Source organism: Ovis aries, chromosome 2 (assembly GCF_016772045.2).
Source record: "Ovis aries strain OAR_USU_Benz2616 breed Rambouillet chromosome 2, ARS-UI_Ramb_v3.0, whole genome shotgun sequence".
Classification (NCBI taxonomy): Eukaryota; Metazoa; Chordata; class Mammalia; order Artiodactyla; family Bovidae; genus Ovis; species Ovis aries.
The window spans coordinates 107,328,565-107,349,240 of record NC_056055.1 but is presented as its reverse complement, the minus strand read 5'-3'; the positions used below and the strand labels follow the sequence as shown (position 1 = coordinate 107,349,240).

The 20,676-nt window shown below is 40.0% G+C and overlaps 2 protein-coding genes across 4 annotated transcripts in view; one reads left to right on the top strand and one right to left on the bottom strand.

The window, feature by feature from the left end:
• Window positions 1–3,019, top strand: part of SAP30 (Sin3A associated protein 30) — a 29,522-nt gene extending 26,503 nt beyond the window's left edge. Inside the window, exon 5 of the mRNA XM_060411047.1 lies at window positions 637–3,019. The gene's annotated coding sequence lies outside the window, so the exon portion shown is untranslated. The remainder of the gene's footprint in view (window positions 1–636) is intronic.
• Window positions 1–20,676, bottom strand: part of SCRG1 (stimulator of chondrogenesis 1) — a 109,385-nt gene that overhangs the window by 2,019 nt on the left and 86,690 nt on the right. For 2 of the 3 annotated variants that reach the window (XM_060411049.1, XM_060411048.1), the window contains exon 2: window positions 625–878. In XM_060411049.1, coding sequence (XP_060267032.1) covers window positions 625–866 — 242 coding nt within the window. In that variant the 5' untranslated portion in view covers window positions 867–878. Of the gene's footprint in view, window positions 1–624; window positions 879–9,224; window positions 9,282–20,676 lie in introns of those variants that run through there. The other variant, XM_027964630.3, reaches the window with a different exon arrangement.

Genomic DNA, 20,676 nt, shown 5'->3' with positions numbered 1-20,676 from the left:
TGCACCTTTCCCTGATAAAGCGGTTTTATCTGCCCTTTCTATCTCGCAGATTTCTTAGAAAAATGAAAAACTGTGATGACATATGTTGAAAGTAATTTGGAAAAACTAATTTCAGATGAAATAGGCAAGATCATAGTATTTGAGATTCCCCAATAACCTGGAAAAGATTACATTAAAATCAAGAGCTAAAAATCTTATTGATTCATCTACCTTTGTATTATACTTAAAATACATCTACTTTCCAAGTTGGTAGAAACTTCAATTTAGTTAATTTCTGGTTAACTTATATATAGAACTAGAAAGTTTTTCCTCTCACTGTTACCAAACTTTCCATCCTGTTACTTGATCTGTTCACTGGGATCTTTTATCCAAAACCTTTTGATAGACTGGAGTGTTCTTAATTTGTCTTTCATTTAGCTTTACTAAAATCTGCCAAACTCTGTCTCTTAAATGAAAACATTCAGTTCAGTACATAATGTTAATGATCCTAAAAAATAGCTGAGATCTGAATAGGATTTTATTGAAAAGGGTGATAAGTTTCAGCAAACTCCTTGTGAAGGTGTCTTAAGAAAGTCGTTATGCATACATTTTACAACCATACGTCTTGTGACCGCATTTCCTTACTTTGGGCAGCAGAGCAGTTCGCTGAAGTTGCAGTAACAGATCATCTCACATCCCTTCCCATCCCAGAAGTGATCCTGGACATTGACATCAATCTTTGTCAGGTCAGCTACTCCTTCTGGAAGACTGTGACAGTTGCGATCTTTTAGTATTTTTCTGTAGCAGGAAAGGCGGTTTGCAGGCATGGCTTGGACTCCTAGCAGCAAAGTTAGTCCAATGGCGACAGCAAGTACTGTAAATTTCATTTTGGCTCTTGGCTGTGAGATAAAAGAAAATCCAAAATGTGTCAGTGTGTTTGTTTCATAGGTTTTTTAAAAGGATGGAGTTCATCTGAACATAAAGTTCTGTAGTGTCCTCATTAACTCTTAAATTGAAAGAGTAGGAATTGATTTTTTTTCTACTTTATTTGAATGTCTTTCTCAAAGTTTTATGACTATCTAGAAGAAAAATCACTTGTTATATTTCTTTAACAAGCTCTACAAAGAAATATTGAATGAGAGTTGTGTGAGGGAGGGAGGAGGAGAAAGTGGGAAGAACCACTTGCATTTTCAAGTACTCAAATTCATTAAAAACATTTTTTTTGTTGAGCTGTAATTTTCATACCATACAATTCACTTGCTTTACTTGCACAATTCAGTGATTTTTGGAATATTCGCAGAGTTGTGTAACTATCATCACAGGCATGGATGTTCTTGTTGTTTTTTTATTTTTGACCATGAGGCATATGAAATCTTAGTTCCTTGACCAGGGATTAAACCCATGCCCCTTGAATCTTACCTGCTGGACTACCAGGGAAGTCCCCCAAATTCACTTTTTTACCAGTGTATTCAGTAGAGAAAAACTGCTTTTGAGATGATAAAACTGAAGTAAATTTCTAGAGCAAATATCATCATTGTGTACAGTGATTCTTGACTTTACATATCCTAACAACATTGTCAAGTAACCTGGACCCCACCCTGACAGAAACAAAAAGCCTACTCATCCTGATGCTGACTGATTATATTCTATAGATATATTTACAGTTAAGTTTTTAAAAGTTTCAGACTTATTTAGGGGACTGATTTTTTTTTTCATAAGTTTAGTAATTTGTGAACACTTCTCCCACATGGGTTACATCTCAGTTGAAAGCAGAGGCTTGAATTCCCCATAAGAGACCTTTAGTCTGTTCTTAGACACCTACCGTAATAGGGAACTCAATTGTTGACTAAATCCACATATTCCACTGATATAGTTCTAATGTTTCCCTTCCTGGAAAGTATTTTTCTGTGGCTTCCACCCATCGGTTCTAATTTGAACTCTTGTGGTCATACCAAGCAAGTTTAAATTCCTCTTTTAGGAGATAATACTTCCAGTATAGTATTTGTATGGACTATTCAAAAGAAGGCAGAGTGCCAAAGAATTGATGCCTTTGAACTGTGGCGCTGGAGAAGACTAAAAATCAAACCAGTGATCAAACCAGTCACTCTTGAGGGAAATCGACCCTGCATATTCATTGGAAGGACCAATGCTGAAGCTGAATCTCCAGTATTTTGGTCATCTGATGTGAACAGATGACTCATTGGAAAAGACCCTGATGCTGGGAAAGGCTGAAGGCAAAAGGAGAAGGGGGCAAAAGAGGATGAGATATTTGGATGGCATCACCAATGCAATGGACATGAACTGAAGCAAACTTCAGGAGATGGTGAGGGACAGGGAGGCCTGGTGTGCTGCACTCCATGGGGAGTCACGGAGTCCTCACAGAGTCAGGGCTGGGCGACTGAACAGCAACATGGAATACTCATGATCTATTGAATCTGGCTTCTCTGGCCTACATATTAAACATGAAGAGAATAGAGGCTTTTGCAGTAAAGGGGGACTAGCAAGATAGTGAAGGAGCCAGAATCAGACACCACAGCCATTCGGATTGCTGAAGTATCCTAAATGTTTAGTGGAGTTCACCACGGAGCCCATCTGGCCTTGGTGATTTCTGTTTTGGGAGGTTATTAATTACTGATTCAATTTCTTTAGTATATACAGATCTACTCACATCATCTGAGGACACTCACTGCTTTTTATGAGTCTGGTGGTTTAGGTGGTTTAGTCGCCAAGTCGTGTCCGATTGTTGGGACCCCATGGACTGTAGCCCACAAGGCTCCTCTGTCCATGGGATTTTCCAGGCAAGAATACTGGAGTGGATTGCCATTTCCTTCTCCAGGGGATCTTCCCAGCCCAGGAATCGAACCCAGGTCTCCTGCATTGCAGGCAGATTCTTTTATGAGTTTAGAAACTGAAACTACTCTTTCATACTCTGACAGAGTTTTAGATTTTATTTCATATTCTGATTTGAATTAGTCATTTTTGGCCTTGCTTATATATTTTCTTAGAATTATAAATATTTAATTTAATTCTTACCTCCAAATACTAGTGAAAGGAAAGACAAAAAAATGAGATCTATTTCACTTTATATTTTTTTCACATTTGAGAGAACAAGACCCTACAGTGTTGTATAACATCACAATCCAGTATATAATACCTTACACTTTGCAAATTGTAACATAAGTTGTATTTTTTTTTAAATGTAATTCTGTGAGGTGTTTTAGCTCTCAGTTACTTCTGATTCAGGCCTTCTTTATCCCCATAAGGTAATTGATGTTAAAAAAAAAAAAAAGAGTTACATTTCCTGACATTTTTTTCAGATTACTCTTCAAAGAAGGATGATTGAATATCTTGTTAATTGAGCATTTAATATATGCTAGCATTTAATTTATGAAGTCATTAAACTTTAAAAGACATATTGAAGTCATATTGAAGTCTAAGACAGAACTCTACTATGTAAGCAAAGTTTTTGTTTAAAGAGCTTTATTGAGGTAAAATTGACATATACTAAAGGACAGCTATTAGAGGGTACAGTTTGTTCAGGCACATGTATGTCCCCATTATACCATCACTGTAGTCAGGATAGTGAGGGGACCCATCAGCCCTAAGTCTCCTCCTGCCCTCTTGTCATCCACCTGTCTCACTCCTCCCTGCCCCCACTCCCATCCAGACAACCACTGACCTGTTTTTTCCCCCGAGATCAAGGTGCATTTTCTCCAGTTTCATATCAATGGAGTCATACAATATGCACTCTTTTTTAATCTGGCTTTTATCACTCAGCATACTTACTTTGAGAGATACATATCTGTCCATTGCCTGTATCAATAGCTGACTCCTTTTTATTGCTGAGAATTCTTGCATTATGTGTGCTATAAATTGTTCCATCCGTCTGTTGATGGATATTTGAGTTTTTTTTAAGTTTCAGGCTGTTGCAAAGCTGTTGTGAACCCTTGTGTACAAGGCTTTGCAAGATCATAGCTTTCATTGTGTGCATGTGTGTGCATGCTCAGTTGTGTGTGACTCTTTGCTACCCCATGGACTGTAGCCCGCCAGGCTCCTCTGTCCTTGAGATTTTCCTCTCCAGGGGATAGCTTTCATTACTCTTGAGCATATACCTATGACTGGAATAACTGGTGGGTGTATGTTTTACTTTTTAAGGAATTGCTAAATTGTTTCTCCAAAGTGGTTGTACCATTTAAAATTCCCACCAGCGGTCTGCAAGAGTTCCAGTTTGTCTACGTCCTCTCCAACACTTGATACGGTCAGTACTTTTAATTTGTACATTCTGATAGGTGTCTTGTGGTTTTATGTAGCATTTCCTTAATGATTAATGGTATTAAACCTCTTTCATATGTTTTCTTCGTCTGTGTATCTTCTTTGTTGACCTGTCCAAATCTTTTCCCATTTAAAAACAGTTGGATTGTGTTCTTGAGTTTTGAGGGTTCTTTGTATATTCTGAACACAAGTTCTTTATTAGATATATACTTTCCAAACATTTCCAAACATTTACTTCATCTATGACTTTCCTTTTCACCTTCTTATTTAAAATAAGCAAATGTTTTAAATTTTTAAAAGAAGGAAAAGTTTAAATTTAATGAAGTATACTTTCTCAGTTTTTTTCAATGGAATGTGTTTTTGGTGTTATTTCTAAGGTCACAAGGGCTTCCCAGGTGGCACTAGTGGTAAGAACCCACCTGCCAATGCAGGAGACATAAGAGATGGGGTTCCATCCCTGGGTGGGGAAGAGCCCCTGAAGGAGGGCATGGCAACCCACTCCAGTGGTCTTGCCTGGAGAACCCCATGGACAGAGGAGCCTGGCGAGTTACAGTCCATGAGGTCACAAAGGGGTTGGACACAACTTATCGACTAAATGACAACAACGTTTAGAATAAATAACAAACTCCTGCCCTATAGCCCAGGGAAGTGTACTAAATGTCTTATAATAACTTATAATAAAAAAGAACCTGAAAAAGAATATATAACTGAGTGACTAACACAACATTATAAATCAACTATACTGTATTTCAACAACAATAAAAATTTCACAACATTATAAATCAACTATACTGTATTTCAACAATAAAAATATTTTGAAATAAAATTCTGTCTTCCTTCACAGATTCTTAATCTGCCTTTCTTGCTCTAATTTTCCTTGGCATTTATAAACCTCTAAATTATTATAAAATATTCTTATTGTGTCTCCCCCAAATTGAATGGAAGCTCCAGGAAGGCAGGGTTTTTTCTGAGATGTATCCATCCCAAGCACTCTTAACAGTGCCTGTCACGTTAGTGAAAGAATGAATAATATATCCTCATCTCTAGATGCTTACAGCCAGAGAAGGATGTGTCTCTCAGATTGCTAAACTCAATAGCTAGTTGCAGAGAGCTGTTTATAACTGGAAGAGGTTAGTGAGCTGCTACATCCTTCAATTTGCATGTCATCAGGTACTATTAATTTAAATTAATTCATTGTATTTAACTTTTTCTAAATAGTCTGACTTTAAAATGTATATCCCAATTTCTGGTTTTTGTTTGTTTGCTTGATTTTTGTCAAAACTAGCATTTGTTCTGGATTATTAGCTCATACCTGACTTAAAAATATGTATATTTCTATGTATGTGTACATTTATGAAAAGATTCAACAGCAAACAACAGCTGCCTTTTCTGTAACCTCCCTCGCCTGATTCCTGTCTTTCAAAAGATTGGGAGTATGGGGAGGAGTTGGGAGGAGAGCTGTAAGCTCTTTTTAATCTTTTTGCCTTAATGTATTAGAATTTTTCTATTACTTTAGATCGCTGGCATTTTTCATATCTTTTTGAGCTCTGATCTTCCTAGTTTTCTACTGTGTAATCATGTTCTTATTTTTGGTAATCCAGCTTAATTTTGTTCATTTCTTGTGGCTTTTGAACAAACTCATTCATTTCGCCAGCTTGGGCTCCTATTGCCTTTCTTATATTTCCCACATTTAAGTGTAGTTTGTTCTTAAGCTCATTTCATGACTGTTAACATCTTATGCTTTCTTTCTATTAGATAGTTCTAATGAAAGCCATTAGATTTGTTTAAGAAAAATTATTTTTCTAAAAAAATAGTAATACTTAGTGTAAGGCATGGAAAATAAAGAAAAGCACAGATAGAATAAAAATCAACTAGAGTTTCAGTATGGAGAGGATGGTTGTGAACCTCACTTAGGACTTCTAATCTTTTTTTTAATGGTGATATTTGTGTTAGACTCTGCTGTACAACAAAATGAATCAGCTATACATACGCATATATCCACTCCCTCTTGAGCCTCCCATGCAGTGGCAGGGATGTTGAGAAGGAGAAATGGAGATGGCCAGGGACACTGGGAAACTAATATTTATGTTCTTGGTGGGAAGTATGTCGGAGAAAGAAGTTGATGGAAGAGATGAGGTGAGAGAGAAAGACTCCAGGATGCCTATTAGGTTTCTGACCTGAATGGTACTGACATTTATTGAGCTGAGGGGGATTTAAGAGTAAATTTCTGGACGAGTTAAACTGAGATGCCCATCAGATGTGAAATGAAGATGTTGAGTAGACAGCTGAATGCAAATCTGGAGGTATGAATTTGAGGGTCATGGGGATACTTATTGCTTTGTCTTTGTCGTGGTGGGACCGCAGGGCAGTGAGTACAGACTGGAACGAGAAGAGATGAGGGACGGAGGCCTGGGCCAGCCTCTGTGTGGGGACTGGAGGAGGTGATGTGGGGACTGGAGGAGGCGATGCCAGTTCCGTGAAGGCAGGGCATGCACCTTTTCCTCCTCCCTCACCTCTCAGAGGCCTGCTTCCAGGCCAGGCTCACAGGATGGGCTCACACAGCATCCGCTGAAAGAATGAATAAGTAAATTGCTAGAGAAGGCAGTGGGTGTGTTGCCACACCACGTGCCTCTCTGGCTGTGTCCAGGCCAGAGCACAGAATGGTGTTTCTGTCTGCCTTAGTCACATACTAGGGTGGAAAGTTCCATACCTGGCAAGTACTCACTTGAAGCTTTTTTTTAAAAAAAAAAAAAACCAACACTTTATAAAATTACCTGTTTGAATTGAAGTCTTCTCTTCTTCCTTTACTTAAGTACAGATAAATAGCTTTAACTATTATTCTGCAAGTGGGGAAATGTCTGAACCAGTATGTTCCCATGATACATTGGTTTGTTTTTTCTTTAAAAGACACTGACCTTCATCCTTAGCAATCCATCAAGACCATATATTTTCAAGTGCCAACAAGAGTGAAATTATTTTGATCAATTTGAAGCAAATTGCTCTCTTTTTTCCCCTCGTTCTGTTGAAGGACCTGCCCTTTAAATTCCTCCTGGAATACATGCAAATTACAACAGCAAATAAAGCTAAAAACTGAACATCTGAGGAAATAACAAGAGATCTTTAGATAGTTACCAATTGGTTTTTTTGAATTCAATGTTATGTAACTAACATTGTTCCTAATGTTGTAAGATATCATTCCTATCCCAATAGGATAGCGGCATTATTTTTTACAATAAAGTTTTATTGTATCTCATTTTATGTGTTTAATAATTGATATTAACAAATACAGTTCAGATGAAAAACATCAAAAAATATAGATCACCTGATAAATGTCTGATTAATCATAACCCTGGATAAATTTTTTTTTGAGCTTTTTATTTTGTATTGGGGTATAGCCAATTAACAATGTGGTGACAGTTTCAGGTAAACAGTGAAGGACTCAGCCATGCATGTACATGCATCCATTCTCCCTCAAACTCCCTCAATAGTGGCCTTATTTTAAAAAGATCAATGCAGAGGATACAGGGCTGTAGGCAAGATGTTTCCGGTTAAACAATAAATCACTGCCACCATCATATAGGGAGGGGATTGCAAATGTTGGTTGTGTAAGGGTATTTGGCACCAGCAAGCTTTTGAATGGCTGGGCTTAAGGGGAAACTGAAAAAGAAAAATTATCTCATTTAATGGCCAAAACTTGTAGGATTATGTCATGAAAGCGTTCAGACCTTCAGGGAGCAATGGTCCTGCAGACAGCTGATGTTTGTTCTAGAAACTGGCATTAAGAGCACGGGATGAAGCAGAACTGATGAATTAGAAAGGGCAGCCCTTTTTCTGATTCCTTTTGTAACACGGCCAGAAAGAAGCGAAGGCTGCAAAAGCAATGAAAATTCCAACCCAGAGCTTGACATTTAAAATATCAAATAGTTGGAAGAGATGAAAACTGCCATCCAGTCCATGACGGTGTCCATTCATCTTTCCTGGCCGATGAAAATCAATGATTTTTTTTTTTTTAACAATTCCCTCTCTTTCTTATTAACTGTACCAGAAGAGATTTATATTGGAATGACTGAGCACTGAATTGAAACTTCTCAAAATGTAGGTTAAAGGAACAGAAGTGGTATTACAATGTGAATAAGCCTTCCAAGCATCTTTAAAACAGACAGTCAGCTCCAAGAGACCCTCATCAGTAGAAAAACAAAGTCCACATCAGCCCCAAAGGTGATCTGCCTTCGAGCATCTCAGAGGATGCTATGAATATGCAGGCTTACATCATTCTCATTATTTCCCTGAAATCATCACCACTGCAGCATTTGGGAGAGCTTTGCACAGCTTGTGTAACTAAGTGAAGGACCTTTAAAGAGGAACTTTCATAAGTCCCAAAGGAAAAAAGAGTTCCTTTTATTGTAGCAGTATAGACACTGTGTTGTATTCCATCCTGGGGGTGCCGAGGATAAATTCTGTGAATTCCCTCTTTGTCTCACATATTTATACCAGTTTCTTTTTAGGAATCAGGATTTTTCAAAAGAAAAAAAAAAGACAAACATTGCTTTCTCACTGTTTTTATACTTCATGTAAAGTAGGAATAAAGAGATACAGCTCGTGCCTTGAAAAGGAGCTCATATACTTCCATCAGTCTCACGCAGTCCTGAGTAGTGAAATTGTGGGGCCAGATTCAGAGAAGATGGGGGGCTTTAATAAGGCTTTAATAAGGACCAACAGTGAAGGAGCTGCCTCCTTTAAAGCCCCCAATTAAATGCCTTTCCTGTTAAGAAATGTACATTTTCTCTTCTCTTTTCATCTGATTCTTTCCCTCTAACTTGGGAAGTATCTTTTTTCTCATCACCTCCTCTGAGGCTTTCTCCATCTCCCTTTCTCTTCTGACTCAGACGCAAAAACACTTCTGCCCTATTCTATAGCAGTAGTTTGCAGCAGAAACAACAACCTAAAATGATTTTTAAGGAAAAAGTACATACCCTTTTTCTTCTCCTTTCCTTTGGTCTTCTTGGCAGAGGAATCTCCTTAAATGCTCCAACTCACTGGGTGAGTTTGGGCAAAAGGAGAAAAGAGGAGGTGCTGGAAGGAGGTTACAAGTGGACCTTTGTCTGCTTCATCCCTCACCAGCCCGCCTGCCAGGCCACTGCAGCCAAGACTGGGGAGAGAAGGCAGTGGAGAGAGACGGGGCTTCGAGTCGGAGAACAGCCCCCTGGATTCTTCCAAACCAGGTGGGAGTGAGCTAACAGCTTCTTGATGGAAGGAAATAGCTGGTCTGCACAGGCACCTCAGGGAGGTGGACTGTCACAGCAATGAAGTGTAGAACCTGAGGCATTTACAGAAAGCGCAGAGAGTGATTTTTACCTTAAGGAGTGTGTGTGTGTGTGTGTGTGTGTGTGAGAGAGAGAGAGAGAGAGAGAGAGAGAGAGAGAGAGAGAAACAGACAGACAGGCAGAGAGCACAGAGTGGTTTTTACCTTAGGAGAAGAGTGTGTGTGTGTGTGAGAGAGAGAGAGAGAGAGGGAGAGAGAGAGGGAGAGAGAGAGATAAGGGCAGAAAAAGCAGAGGGGAGGAGGGAGGAGGAGCAGGAGGAATGGCCACTGTGATTCAGGAAGGCGGTTGGCTGAGGATCTTTTCCCTTTCACAGTTTCTTTGTGTGTTTTTGCCAAGTTTTCCTCACCATCCAGATGTCTTATTTTGATATGGGTTGCAGAGTTGGACATGACTTAGCGACTGAACAACAACCATCCCAGCTTACCAGGTCTTCACCCAAATGTTATCCATCACTGTAAAACAAAACATAAAATGACTAAAGATGAAATCTATTCTGTGCCTCAGAATAAAGGCATGAAAGGCATTTCATTCTGTTTGGAGTGAAGTGGGATTGTAGCATCTGTTAACTATCCTTTAGTCATTGTTGTTTTAATTCAATTTTGAGCAGACTTCCAGGAGTTAGAAAGATTATAATAGAGCAGGATTATCTAGATGAAGAACAGGGGGGAAAGCATTCCTGGTTGTATCGAATGAACTTTTCAGCCAGCCCAGTGTGTATGTCTGTGTGTGTATGTCTTATACATTTATGTATGTATGTATGTGTGTGTATATATATATATATATATATATATATATATATATATATATATATATATATGAGAGAAGGAAATCGCAACCCACTCCAGTATTCTTGCCTGGAGAATCCCAGAGACAGGGGAGCCTGGTGGGCTGCCATCTATGGGGTTGCCATAGAGTCTGACACGACTGAAGTGACTTAGCATGCCTGTGTGCATATAAATATATATATATATATATATATATATATATATATATAATCACTCTTATGTCCAATCAAAGTTTATTACAAATAGAAAGTGTTAGTCACTCAGTTGTGTTCAACTCTTTGCTGCTCCATGGACTGCAACCTGCCAGATTTTTCTAAGTCCATGGAATTCTCCAGGCAAGAATACTGGAGTGGGTAGCCATTCCCTTCTCCAGGGGATCTTCCTGACCCAGGGATCGAACCTGGGTCTCCCACATTGCAGACAGATTCTCTACCCTCTGATACACCAGAAAGAAAGTGAAGCCTCTCAGTTGTGTCAGCCTCTTTGATACCCCATGGTCTGTAGCCTGCCAGGCTCTTCCATCCATGGGCTTTTCCAGGCAAGAATACTGGAGTGGGTTGCCATTTCTTCCTCCAGGGGATCTTCCCAACCCAGAGATCAAACCCAGGTCTCCCACATTGCAGGCAGATTCTATACTGTCTGAGCCACCAGGGAAGCCACCAAATAGAAAAATTTCCCCAAATTAATGACAGTGCCAGTTCATGATATAGAACCTAAGCAACAATCTTAAATGCATCGGTATTAAATTTGAAAAGCAGGCTGATTAGTATTTCCTAAAAAACAAGTAACAGTAACAGCAAAATGTTCCCAATCAGAGAAAGTCTCGGGAGATGTTTTAGGTATAAGTAATTGCAGACATTGGACATCTTAAACTTGGGGGGAAAAATGGGAACATACATAAACTCTTCCCCTGATTGCCACCTGGGAGCTTATGCCTGCACCCAGATTTAGGACATGCTGCTGTTCCTTAACCAGCCCCTTTCTCCCGTTTCCTCCAGGCTTAAAGACTTCTGGAGTGGCTGAGGGTGAGGTGTGGAGAGAAGCAGCTTCAAGTTTCAACCATCACAGGTCCCCTCCCAGGAGAGAAGGAGGACCTGTTTTATGTGAGTATCTTCGACAAAAGGATTTTCACAATAATGATGCTAATTGAAAACTAATTCACGGTATATTTGTTGACATAATAATGAGCTACAGACAAAATCGCCTTTGAAAATGTCTCTAAAAATCTTCCATCTGTTAAAAAGAAACAATCAACCTGTTTTATTAACTTAATTACTTTTGAGCTCCATATAAGAGTATTCTTTTTGATGAAAACTAAACTTTCCTCTGAACCTGGAACGTTTGTGCTGAGAATGGCTTTTGCAAGTGGATTGAACAAGATAACCTCTAGTACCCAGACTTAGCTTTCTGCTACTGCGGTGAAACAGGGAAACTGACCCACTGAGGAACCTCCATGAGGCCCAGAGGAGACAGCAGAATTAATCACCAAGGGGCTGTGGCCTGTGATGTCAATCTTATGCCGCTGTAGCTGCAGGAAGGGACCTGCTTCCCAAAGGCCCTCCTGTTGGGATTAGGATGCACTTGGGAACTACTAGGACCCCAGACAGGTAGCCGTGACTGTAATGGGGCTTATGGGGGAAACTTCCTGCTCAGAAACTTTTCGTCAGAAGAGCAAACACACAATCTCCTTTGCCTGGGTGTGCACAGCAAGGCTCCCTGACCCGTAGAGGACGTGAGCACCCTGCTGGACCTGATCTTTATTTTTTGTTTTTGAATACACTAACTTGTTGTTCAATTTGTTTCAAAATAATCCCTGGTGTCTCAGACAGTAAAGAATCTGCCTGCAATGCAGGAGACCCGGGTTCGATCACCTGGAGTAGGGAATGGCTTCCCACTCCAGTATTCTTGCCTGGGAAATCCTATGGACAGAGGAACCTGGTGGGTTACAGTCCGTGGGGTCGCAAAGAGTCAGACAAGCTTGAGCAACTAACACTTTAATAGTGAACTAGTTTGGTATAACAGCAATCACTATTTAAAGTATTTTATGTTTTTAGGTATAGCTCAAGGCACGTGCATTCTGTTGCTTAATCAACTCTTTGCAATCCATGGACTCCTCTGTCCACAAGATTCTTCAGGCAATAATAGTGGAGTGGGTTGCCATTTCTTCCTCCAGGGAATCTGCCCGACCCAGGGGTCGAACTCGCATCTTCTACATGTCTCCTGTGTTGGCAGGCAGATTCTTTATCACTGAGCCACCTGGGAAGCCCTCAGCTCAAAGAACACCCATTGCTTAACTGCACTTTGACATAATAAGACAATACTTTTATAGGCATCATTGACAGCTATGAACAATAAATAGCCTAGTAGACAGATTAAGGTTTAATCTTTCTTTTCTTTGGTGGCTATATAGAGATTTAAAAGAACAGATAACTCATTTCAACAGGAATCTGCCACTGATATTTACCTCTATATAATCTTCAGCTCAGACATGGAATGCCAACAACAAGCTTTTGTTAGCTTGACCCCCTCCACACCCAACAATAAAAATTATTCCCAAACCCTTGTTTTTATTTTAGATATATTGATCTTCTAGTGTAAAGCTTGTCTTTTTAAATACCAAATGCAATCTAGGACCAACAACCTGACTCTAAAGAGTGAGAAGAAAGCAGAACTGAGAAATTTCTTTGAATTGTTTGGTGACTATGTACAAATTTTAAGAGGTCAGTCAGTCTTGATACGTGGAGCTAAACCTGCTGGTAAATAATCAATTACACTTCTCAGACACTGCAGTCTTTATCTTGTGACAAAAACTGATCTTTAAATATCATAGAAATAAAGTCAGAAAAATGGACCTCAGGAGAGAAGTGAATCGAGGAGAACTGGCCAGTTTTAGGAGCCCATGGAATATTTAGAATGAATGATCATGTTCACATGGAAATAAACTCTGGCAGGAAAAGAGGCCAAGAAAGAAGGAAACTTGAAAATGAGCCCTTTGGTTTCCTGGCAGTCTAAAAGAGGCCTTGGTCTGACAGTAAATGGAATCATAGCCCAGATCCCAACAATAATTGTGTGGTTTGCTGGACACAACCTACTTATCAAACCGAGAATGAGAAAAGGTTAAGTTGTCAACGGTTGTTCTCTGTAGAGCCCAAGTGGGTGCTGAAGCCTCTACAAGCCCCTGGTCTGTTGGTAATGAGGACAATACCTATATCAACATTAGTGATAAAAATGACATTGCCGAGTTCGCCAAACACTTTAGAAATCTTGGCTTATTTCACCCAAGCAACATTCCTTCCTGAAGTACTTTTTCAGGTGGGGAACTGGGGCTCCAAAAGGTCAGGTGGCGAGACCAAGCTCACCCAGCTGGTAGGCAGTGGAACTGAGACCGGAAAGAAGAGAAGATTGTGCTGTTAGCCTGTTGCCTTGGTAGGAGGAGGAGTGGAAGGAGAGTGAGCCTGAGATTACAGTGCAGTTGGAAACGGCAACCCGCCAGGGCCACAGGGCTTACATGCGGTGCCTTTTGCCCTCAGTTTTATAGGGTCTATTTCCAAAGTTGCTCAGGTCATCACCTTTCTCTTCATCCCACCCTTTAGAAAGGTTGTTTTGTACAGTTGTCATATAATTAGCTTGTTATGTCACATTCTACTTTCCATCCTGCGATACCCCAACTCTTAAATATACTTTTTAAACTTGCAAGCATGAAGGATCAGTCTTCATACTGTAAAGGTCAGTGGGTTTTGATGAACACATAGTATTCACTATCCCTTATTACATTATAATACGGAATAGACTCAATGCCCTAAAATATCTCCTTCTTGTTCAGTCACTAAATCGCGTCCAACTGTTTGTGACCCTATGAACTGCAGCATGACAGACTTCCCTGTCCTTCACCATCTCCCCTAGCTTGCTCAAACTCATGTCCATTGAGTAGATGACGCCATCCAGTCATCTCATCCTCTGCCATCCTTTCTCCTCTTGCCTTCAATCTTTCCCAGCATCAGGGTCTTTTCCAGTGAGTCAGCTCTTCGCATCAGGTGGCCAAAGTATTGGAGTTTCAGCTTCAACATCAATCCCTCCAAATGAATAGTCAGGATTGATTTCCTTTAGGATTGACTAGTTTGATCTCCTTGCTATCTAAGGGACTCTCAAGAGTCTCCTCCAGCACCACAGTTCAAAAGCATCAATTTTTTGGTGCTCAGCCTTTTTTTGGTCCAACTCTTACATCCATACATGACTGCTGAAAAACCATAGCTTTGGCTAGATGGACCTTTGTCGGCAAAGTAATGTCTCTGCTTTTTAATATGCTGTCTAGGTTTGTCGTAGCTTTTCTTCCAAGGATCTAGCGTCTTTTAATTTCATGGCTCCAGTTACCATCTGCAGTGATTTTGGAGCCCAAGAAAATAAAGTCTGTCACTGTTTTTCCTGGACTTCACCTATTCTTCCTGGAACTCTGACAATTACTGATCTTTTCACCATTTCTACAGTTTTATGTTTTCCTCACTGTCGTATAATTGGAACCCTAGAGTATGTAATCTGTATAGACTGGCTTCTTTCACTTAGCAGTCTGTATTTGAGTCATTCATGTATTCTTAAGCTTTCTTAGCTTATTTCTCTTTATCACCAAATAATTTTCTGTGATAGTGATATATCATGGTTTGTTCATCTTTTCACCTGTTGAAGAATATTTTTGTTACTTACAGTTTTGCAATTATAGATAAAAGTGCTATAAACATTTGTGTGCAGGCTTTGTATACACGTACATTTTCAAATATTTTGATCAATGTCTTTTTAGCATTTTTCAGGTTGATTGTAATTGTTGATTTATAATCAACTAACTTTTATATGGCTTCTCAAATATAGCTATTTGAAAAAATAATTTTCATATAATAAATCTGTTCAGAGTCAGGTATCATTTTTATAAAAATATAAACAATGAGCCCATAAGTATTTTATGGAAGAAGAAAGCTCTCAATATAGAGCAATTTAAAATGTGTTTAGATTTCATATTCTTTGAAATATGAGCAGACATGTGGTCTGCTGAGGCCATTTCTTTTACATTGCAAACAGGGAAATTTATAGGTGTTAAATGAGCCTCAAAATTGTTCCTTTATTGCTGTAACCTCTCTAATAAAACATGTTGAAATTTACACATTTGGAAATCCAAATAAAACTTGCAAGTTGAAGTAATAAATACAGTAGGGTCTTCGATAACTAAAAGCAGTTCCCTTTGTGAATATACATATCAAGTAGGACACAGGAAATCCCAAGAAATAATAAGCTTTGGAAATATTTTTCCTGGATATTTCATCTCTAAGTACATGATATGTGTTACATATATTATAATCCTATTAAAACATCACTTACTGGGAATTCCCTGGTGGTCCAGTGATTTGGAATCAGTGCTTTCACTTCTGGGACCCAGATTTGATCCCTGCTCAGGGAACTAAGATCTATAAGCTATGCGGAGCAGCCAAAAAAGTTAAATTACTTACTGTTTCATAGGATATGGGCATGCATTAGAGTGGAAGGCAAATATGTTCACTGTGTGTGTTAATCACTCAGTTATGACCGACTCTTTGCGACTCCATGGACTATAGCTGGCCAGGCTCCTCTATCTATGGAGTTCTCCAGGGAAGGATACTGGAATGGGTTGCCATTTCCTTTTTCAGGGGATCTTCCTGACCCAGGGATTGAACCCAGGTCTCCTGCCTTGCAGGCAGATTCTTTACTGTCTGAGCCACTAGGGAAGCCAGTTATACATTCACTAAAATTAATCTAAAACACAATAACAATTCTACCCAAAAGCCTTTCTGTAACACAGTGTTCTATCAATGGCAAGTCAGCCTTTGCCTTTATTACTGGTATTCCAAAGAGAGCTCCTTTGGGAATGAATTAGCAAAAATTGTCCCCACATTGTGACCACTTTATAGAACCTTTACTGAGTTTTCCCACAGAATCCAAGTGATTTGTATTGATTGGACCAGCAGAGCTGAAGTATAAAATATCCCACATCAAGAGAGCTCTAGCAGTGTATGCTATGTTTTAATTTGTGTCTTAAGTTCCTCGATGTAAAGTATTTCAGAAAATAGTGTTCAAGTATCAGAATGAGGGATTTAAGACCATCATACAAGTTCCATTTATTTCTCCTCTCCATAGAAATGATAGCCTTTTTAGGGTCAGAAAATTAATGAGTCCAAACCATATTGGCAAATGCTGGAATTTTTCCCCCTGACCTAAAAGTTTTGGAGATTTCTCCACTAGGAGTTTGATTCACTAAGAGGTGAGGGCTGGCTTCCAAGAAGCTCATGGGTGTGGGGGGGATAGGGGGTGGGAGGGTGGTTAGGGCTTTAATTCAGTGGAAGAAATTCAGGAGAGAATTCTTGGGATCTTGATTCTCTCTGAAGCAGAACACACCTTATGATCCATCTAACAGGGGCTTCTATAGAGAGACCCTCCCCCTTTAATTTGTAAAATTATAGCAGGGGAAAATATCTTCTTCTATCTCTCTTTCACAAAAATATATATTTGTTTGTTTTAATTTGCTTTTGGCTGGAGGAGAGCAAGACATTGGCCCTCTGGATCTTCTTGGGTTATTCCCTGAATACTGTTGATGATGACAATACAAGTGAGTTGATATTCATGTCTCTGGTGAAGGAAGATTTACAAAGATTGTTCTCAGCATCCCCCGCCATGTGCCAAATTGAACTTACCAAGAGTCTTCCAGGAGAGGAATCAAGGCCCTCTCCTCTTCCCTTCTGAGATTTAGCTTCCTAAGAACTGAGATGGCCCTGGCACTGTTAGCAAGAAAATGTAAAAGTTCCCCCAAGATAAAAGAGGGAGTCTTGGTCAGGGACTTGGGCTCCAGACCAGAGCCTAGAGGTTTGTGGGGGATAGCGTGTTCTAGATACAGTGTGCAGCTGTGGTTAGAAACCCAGTTACAGCCGGGCACCTTGGCAAAGCAGCCGTGTTTGTGGAACAGTGGCTGGCTGTGTGAGTGCAAATCCAGTAAGTGTTGACTTGGGAGCCTGTGGCCTCAGAGCCACCCTGCTGCCTGCGTGGGGTTCTGAAGCAGAAAGGACAGCCTTTCAGCCCGACAGAACCAGCTCTCAACACTGACACCACGCAGAATGAATTAGAATCAGAACTAGTTTAAGAATGGAAATATCGTTGATTTACAAGGCTGTGTGAGTTTCTGGCATACAGCAAAGTGATTCCGATATGTGTGTGTCTGTGTGTTTTGTATCCTTTTCCATCATGGTTTATTACAAGATATTAAACATAGTTCCCTATGCTGTGCAGTAGGACCTTGTTGTTTATTTTAGATATAGTAGTTTGCATGTGTTAGTTCCACATCCCTAATTTATGCCCCCACTTAGAAAGCATAAGTTTGTTTTCTTTCTTTCTTTTTTAATGTATTTTATTGAACAATAGTCGTGGCACACAGGCTTAATTGCTCTGAGGCATGTGCTATCTTCCCAGGCCAGGGATTGAATTTGTGTCTCCTGCGTTGGCAGGCTGATTCTTTACTGCTGAGCCCAGTGAAGCCCTATTTGTAGACTTCTTTTTAAATTTATTTATTTTTAATTGAAGGATAATTGCTTTACAATATTGTATTGGTTTCTGCCATATGTCAACATGAATCAGGCATAGGGATACGTGACCAGCGTGAGGTGATACCTCACTGTAGTTTCAATTTGCATTTCTCTACTAGTTAATGCTGTTGAGCATCTTTTCATGTCCCTGTTGGCTCTCTATGTGTCTTCTTTGGAGAAAGGTCTATATTAGGTCTTCTGCCCATTTTTTTTTTTTTTTGATTGGGTTGTTTGTATTTTTTAGTATTGAGTTTTATGACCTGTTTGTGTATTTTGGAAATTAATTCCTTGTTGGTCACATTGTTTGTAAATATTTTCTACTGCTGGTAGGTTATCTGTTAGTTTTGTTTATGGTTTCCTTTGCCATGCAAGAACTTGTAAGTTTGTTTAGGTCCCATTTGTTTATTTTTGCTTTCATTTCTATTGCCTTGGGAGACTGTCCTAAGAAAACATTGGTATGGTTTATCTCAGAGAATGTTTTGCCTGTGTTCTCTTCTAGGAATTTTATGGTGTCCTATCTTTTAAGTCTTTAAGCCATTTTGAGTTTATTTTTGTTTAGGGTGTGAAAGTGTGTTCTAACTTCATTGATTAAGTGCTCTCCCAGCAGAGCTTGCTGAAGAGACTGTCTTTTCTCCATTGTATATTCTTGCCTCCTTTGTCAAAGATAAATTGAACATGGTTGTGTGGGTTTATTTCTGGGCTCTGTATCCTGTTCCATTGATCCATATGTCTCTTTTGTGCCAATTCCACATTGTTTTGTAAAATCAGAACTTCTAATGGGCAGATCAGTTTTTTCTCTCTGGAATTTTGAAACAAGACTGCTCCCTTTGGACTAAGTAAATTCCCAGGTTGTGAACAATTTGGGGAATAGAGAGTCCCTGAGAGAGAGATACTGAATTACCTACAATGTGGAGGGATGGAGGCTTAAACAAATAATAAAAAAACAGAGATGCCCAAATTTTGAATCCAAAATCAATGGAGGTCCTACAGATTAGTATGCCAGTTCATTGTGACTCACCAAGAGCTCAAGTGTTTGCCAAATTTGTTTAACAGCTGAAAAAATATTTTTAACTAGGAATCTTGAGTGATGAGATTCTAAGGAACAGCTGTTGGAAAATGCTTTTTGAATGGCAGAATTTTAGATACTAAATTGTGGCAAAGGAGCAGTCAACGTATGGCAGGAGTTCTTTCCTGGAGCCTGTCCTTATGATGCTTACCCGTCTCAGGGTAGATCAGCCCCACCGTTCTGTGGAATTAATCACCGTGTTCTCATATTCCAGCCCGAGGAGGACAGAGCAGAGGGTGCTGACTTGAGGTCAGAGGCTTCTCCTGGGCTCAGTCTATCCATCCTCGGCCTTTGAATAAGGACCACCTACAATTCCTCATTGGCTCCGGGTGTAGGGTTTTTTGTCCTTTCTGATGTTGTGCATCCTTAGTGCCCAGACTCTGCCTGGCCTGATTTAGATGCTCACTAGCTATGTGTTAAACAGAACTCCTGGCCCTCTGTGTCCTGGCAAAGTCACTAGAAACCTAACCCGGCATTTCCTTTGCAGAGTCTGTACTTGCACAGCAGGTCAGACCCTTTGGAAGGTTCAGGAGAGCAGCAGTGGCTGGGAACTCCTGATTGGATGTGGTGGGCCCAGTCCTCAGCCACAGATGGAAAATGACATTTCGCTTGTCAATCAAACGAAACCCGTATCTGCCCAAGTCTGGTCATTCCAGGATGGTGGGAAGCAGGGGTTCAGTGAAGCCTTTACAGGCTCCACCGGCTGAGTCGCTATCCCCCAGCTTACTGCTGCCCAGTCTAACAATGATGTGCAGAGTATTTAACCACTTACGTGGCAAAATACATTTTATAAACAAATGTATTTCAGTAAATCATTATATAAGTAAGAAATTAAATTTTCCCTGTGTATTCTCTAAACTAAACTCATCCTGAAGCTACTTATGCTGTGATATAAGAAAATGGCCACCAAATCATTCTAATTATTTCTAAGTCTCTTATTGATGTTTAGAAATTTCTGGATGGGGACTTCCCTGGTGGTCCAGTGGTCAAAACTTCATTTTTCAAAGCAGAGGGTGCAGGTTTGACCCGCTGGTCAGGAAGCTAAGATCCCACATGTCTCTTGGCCCAGAAAACCAAACCATAAAACAGAAACAATATTGTAAAAAATTCAGTGAAGACTTTTAAGATGGTCCACATCAAAAAAATCTTTTAAAAAAATTACAGCTCATGGAGCCTGTACCTGGAGCCCCTTTGCTTCCGTCCCCACCTGCAGTGGTGTCCCCCACTGACCTCCTGCCCACCCGGGCCCCTCCTGAGGGCCCACAGGGTCTGTGTCCATGCAGCTACCAACCTTGAGCTGCTTGGCTCATGGACCAGTATCCCAAGTCCATTACCACCTGCAGGGTGGCCTTAGATGGTCATCCAGTGATATGTGGTCTAACCTCAGCTGTTTATCAGCCCTCAGGGCCGTGGTTCTGTGTGTTAACCTGCAGGAACACTGTGCCAGTGCATAGGGCTGGATATCAGCCATGGTCTTGTCCCTTCTGAGTAGCTCAAGGCCCCGTCTTCTTCTCACGCCTTGCCTTTGGTAACCACACATCTGATCTCTTTTTCAATGCAGTTTTTCTTTTCAAGATTCCCCGTGTAATTGAGGGCATACAGTATTTGTCTTTCTGTGTCTGACTTATTTCACTTAGCACAATGCCCTCAAGTTCTAT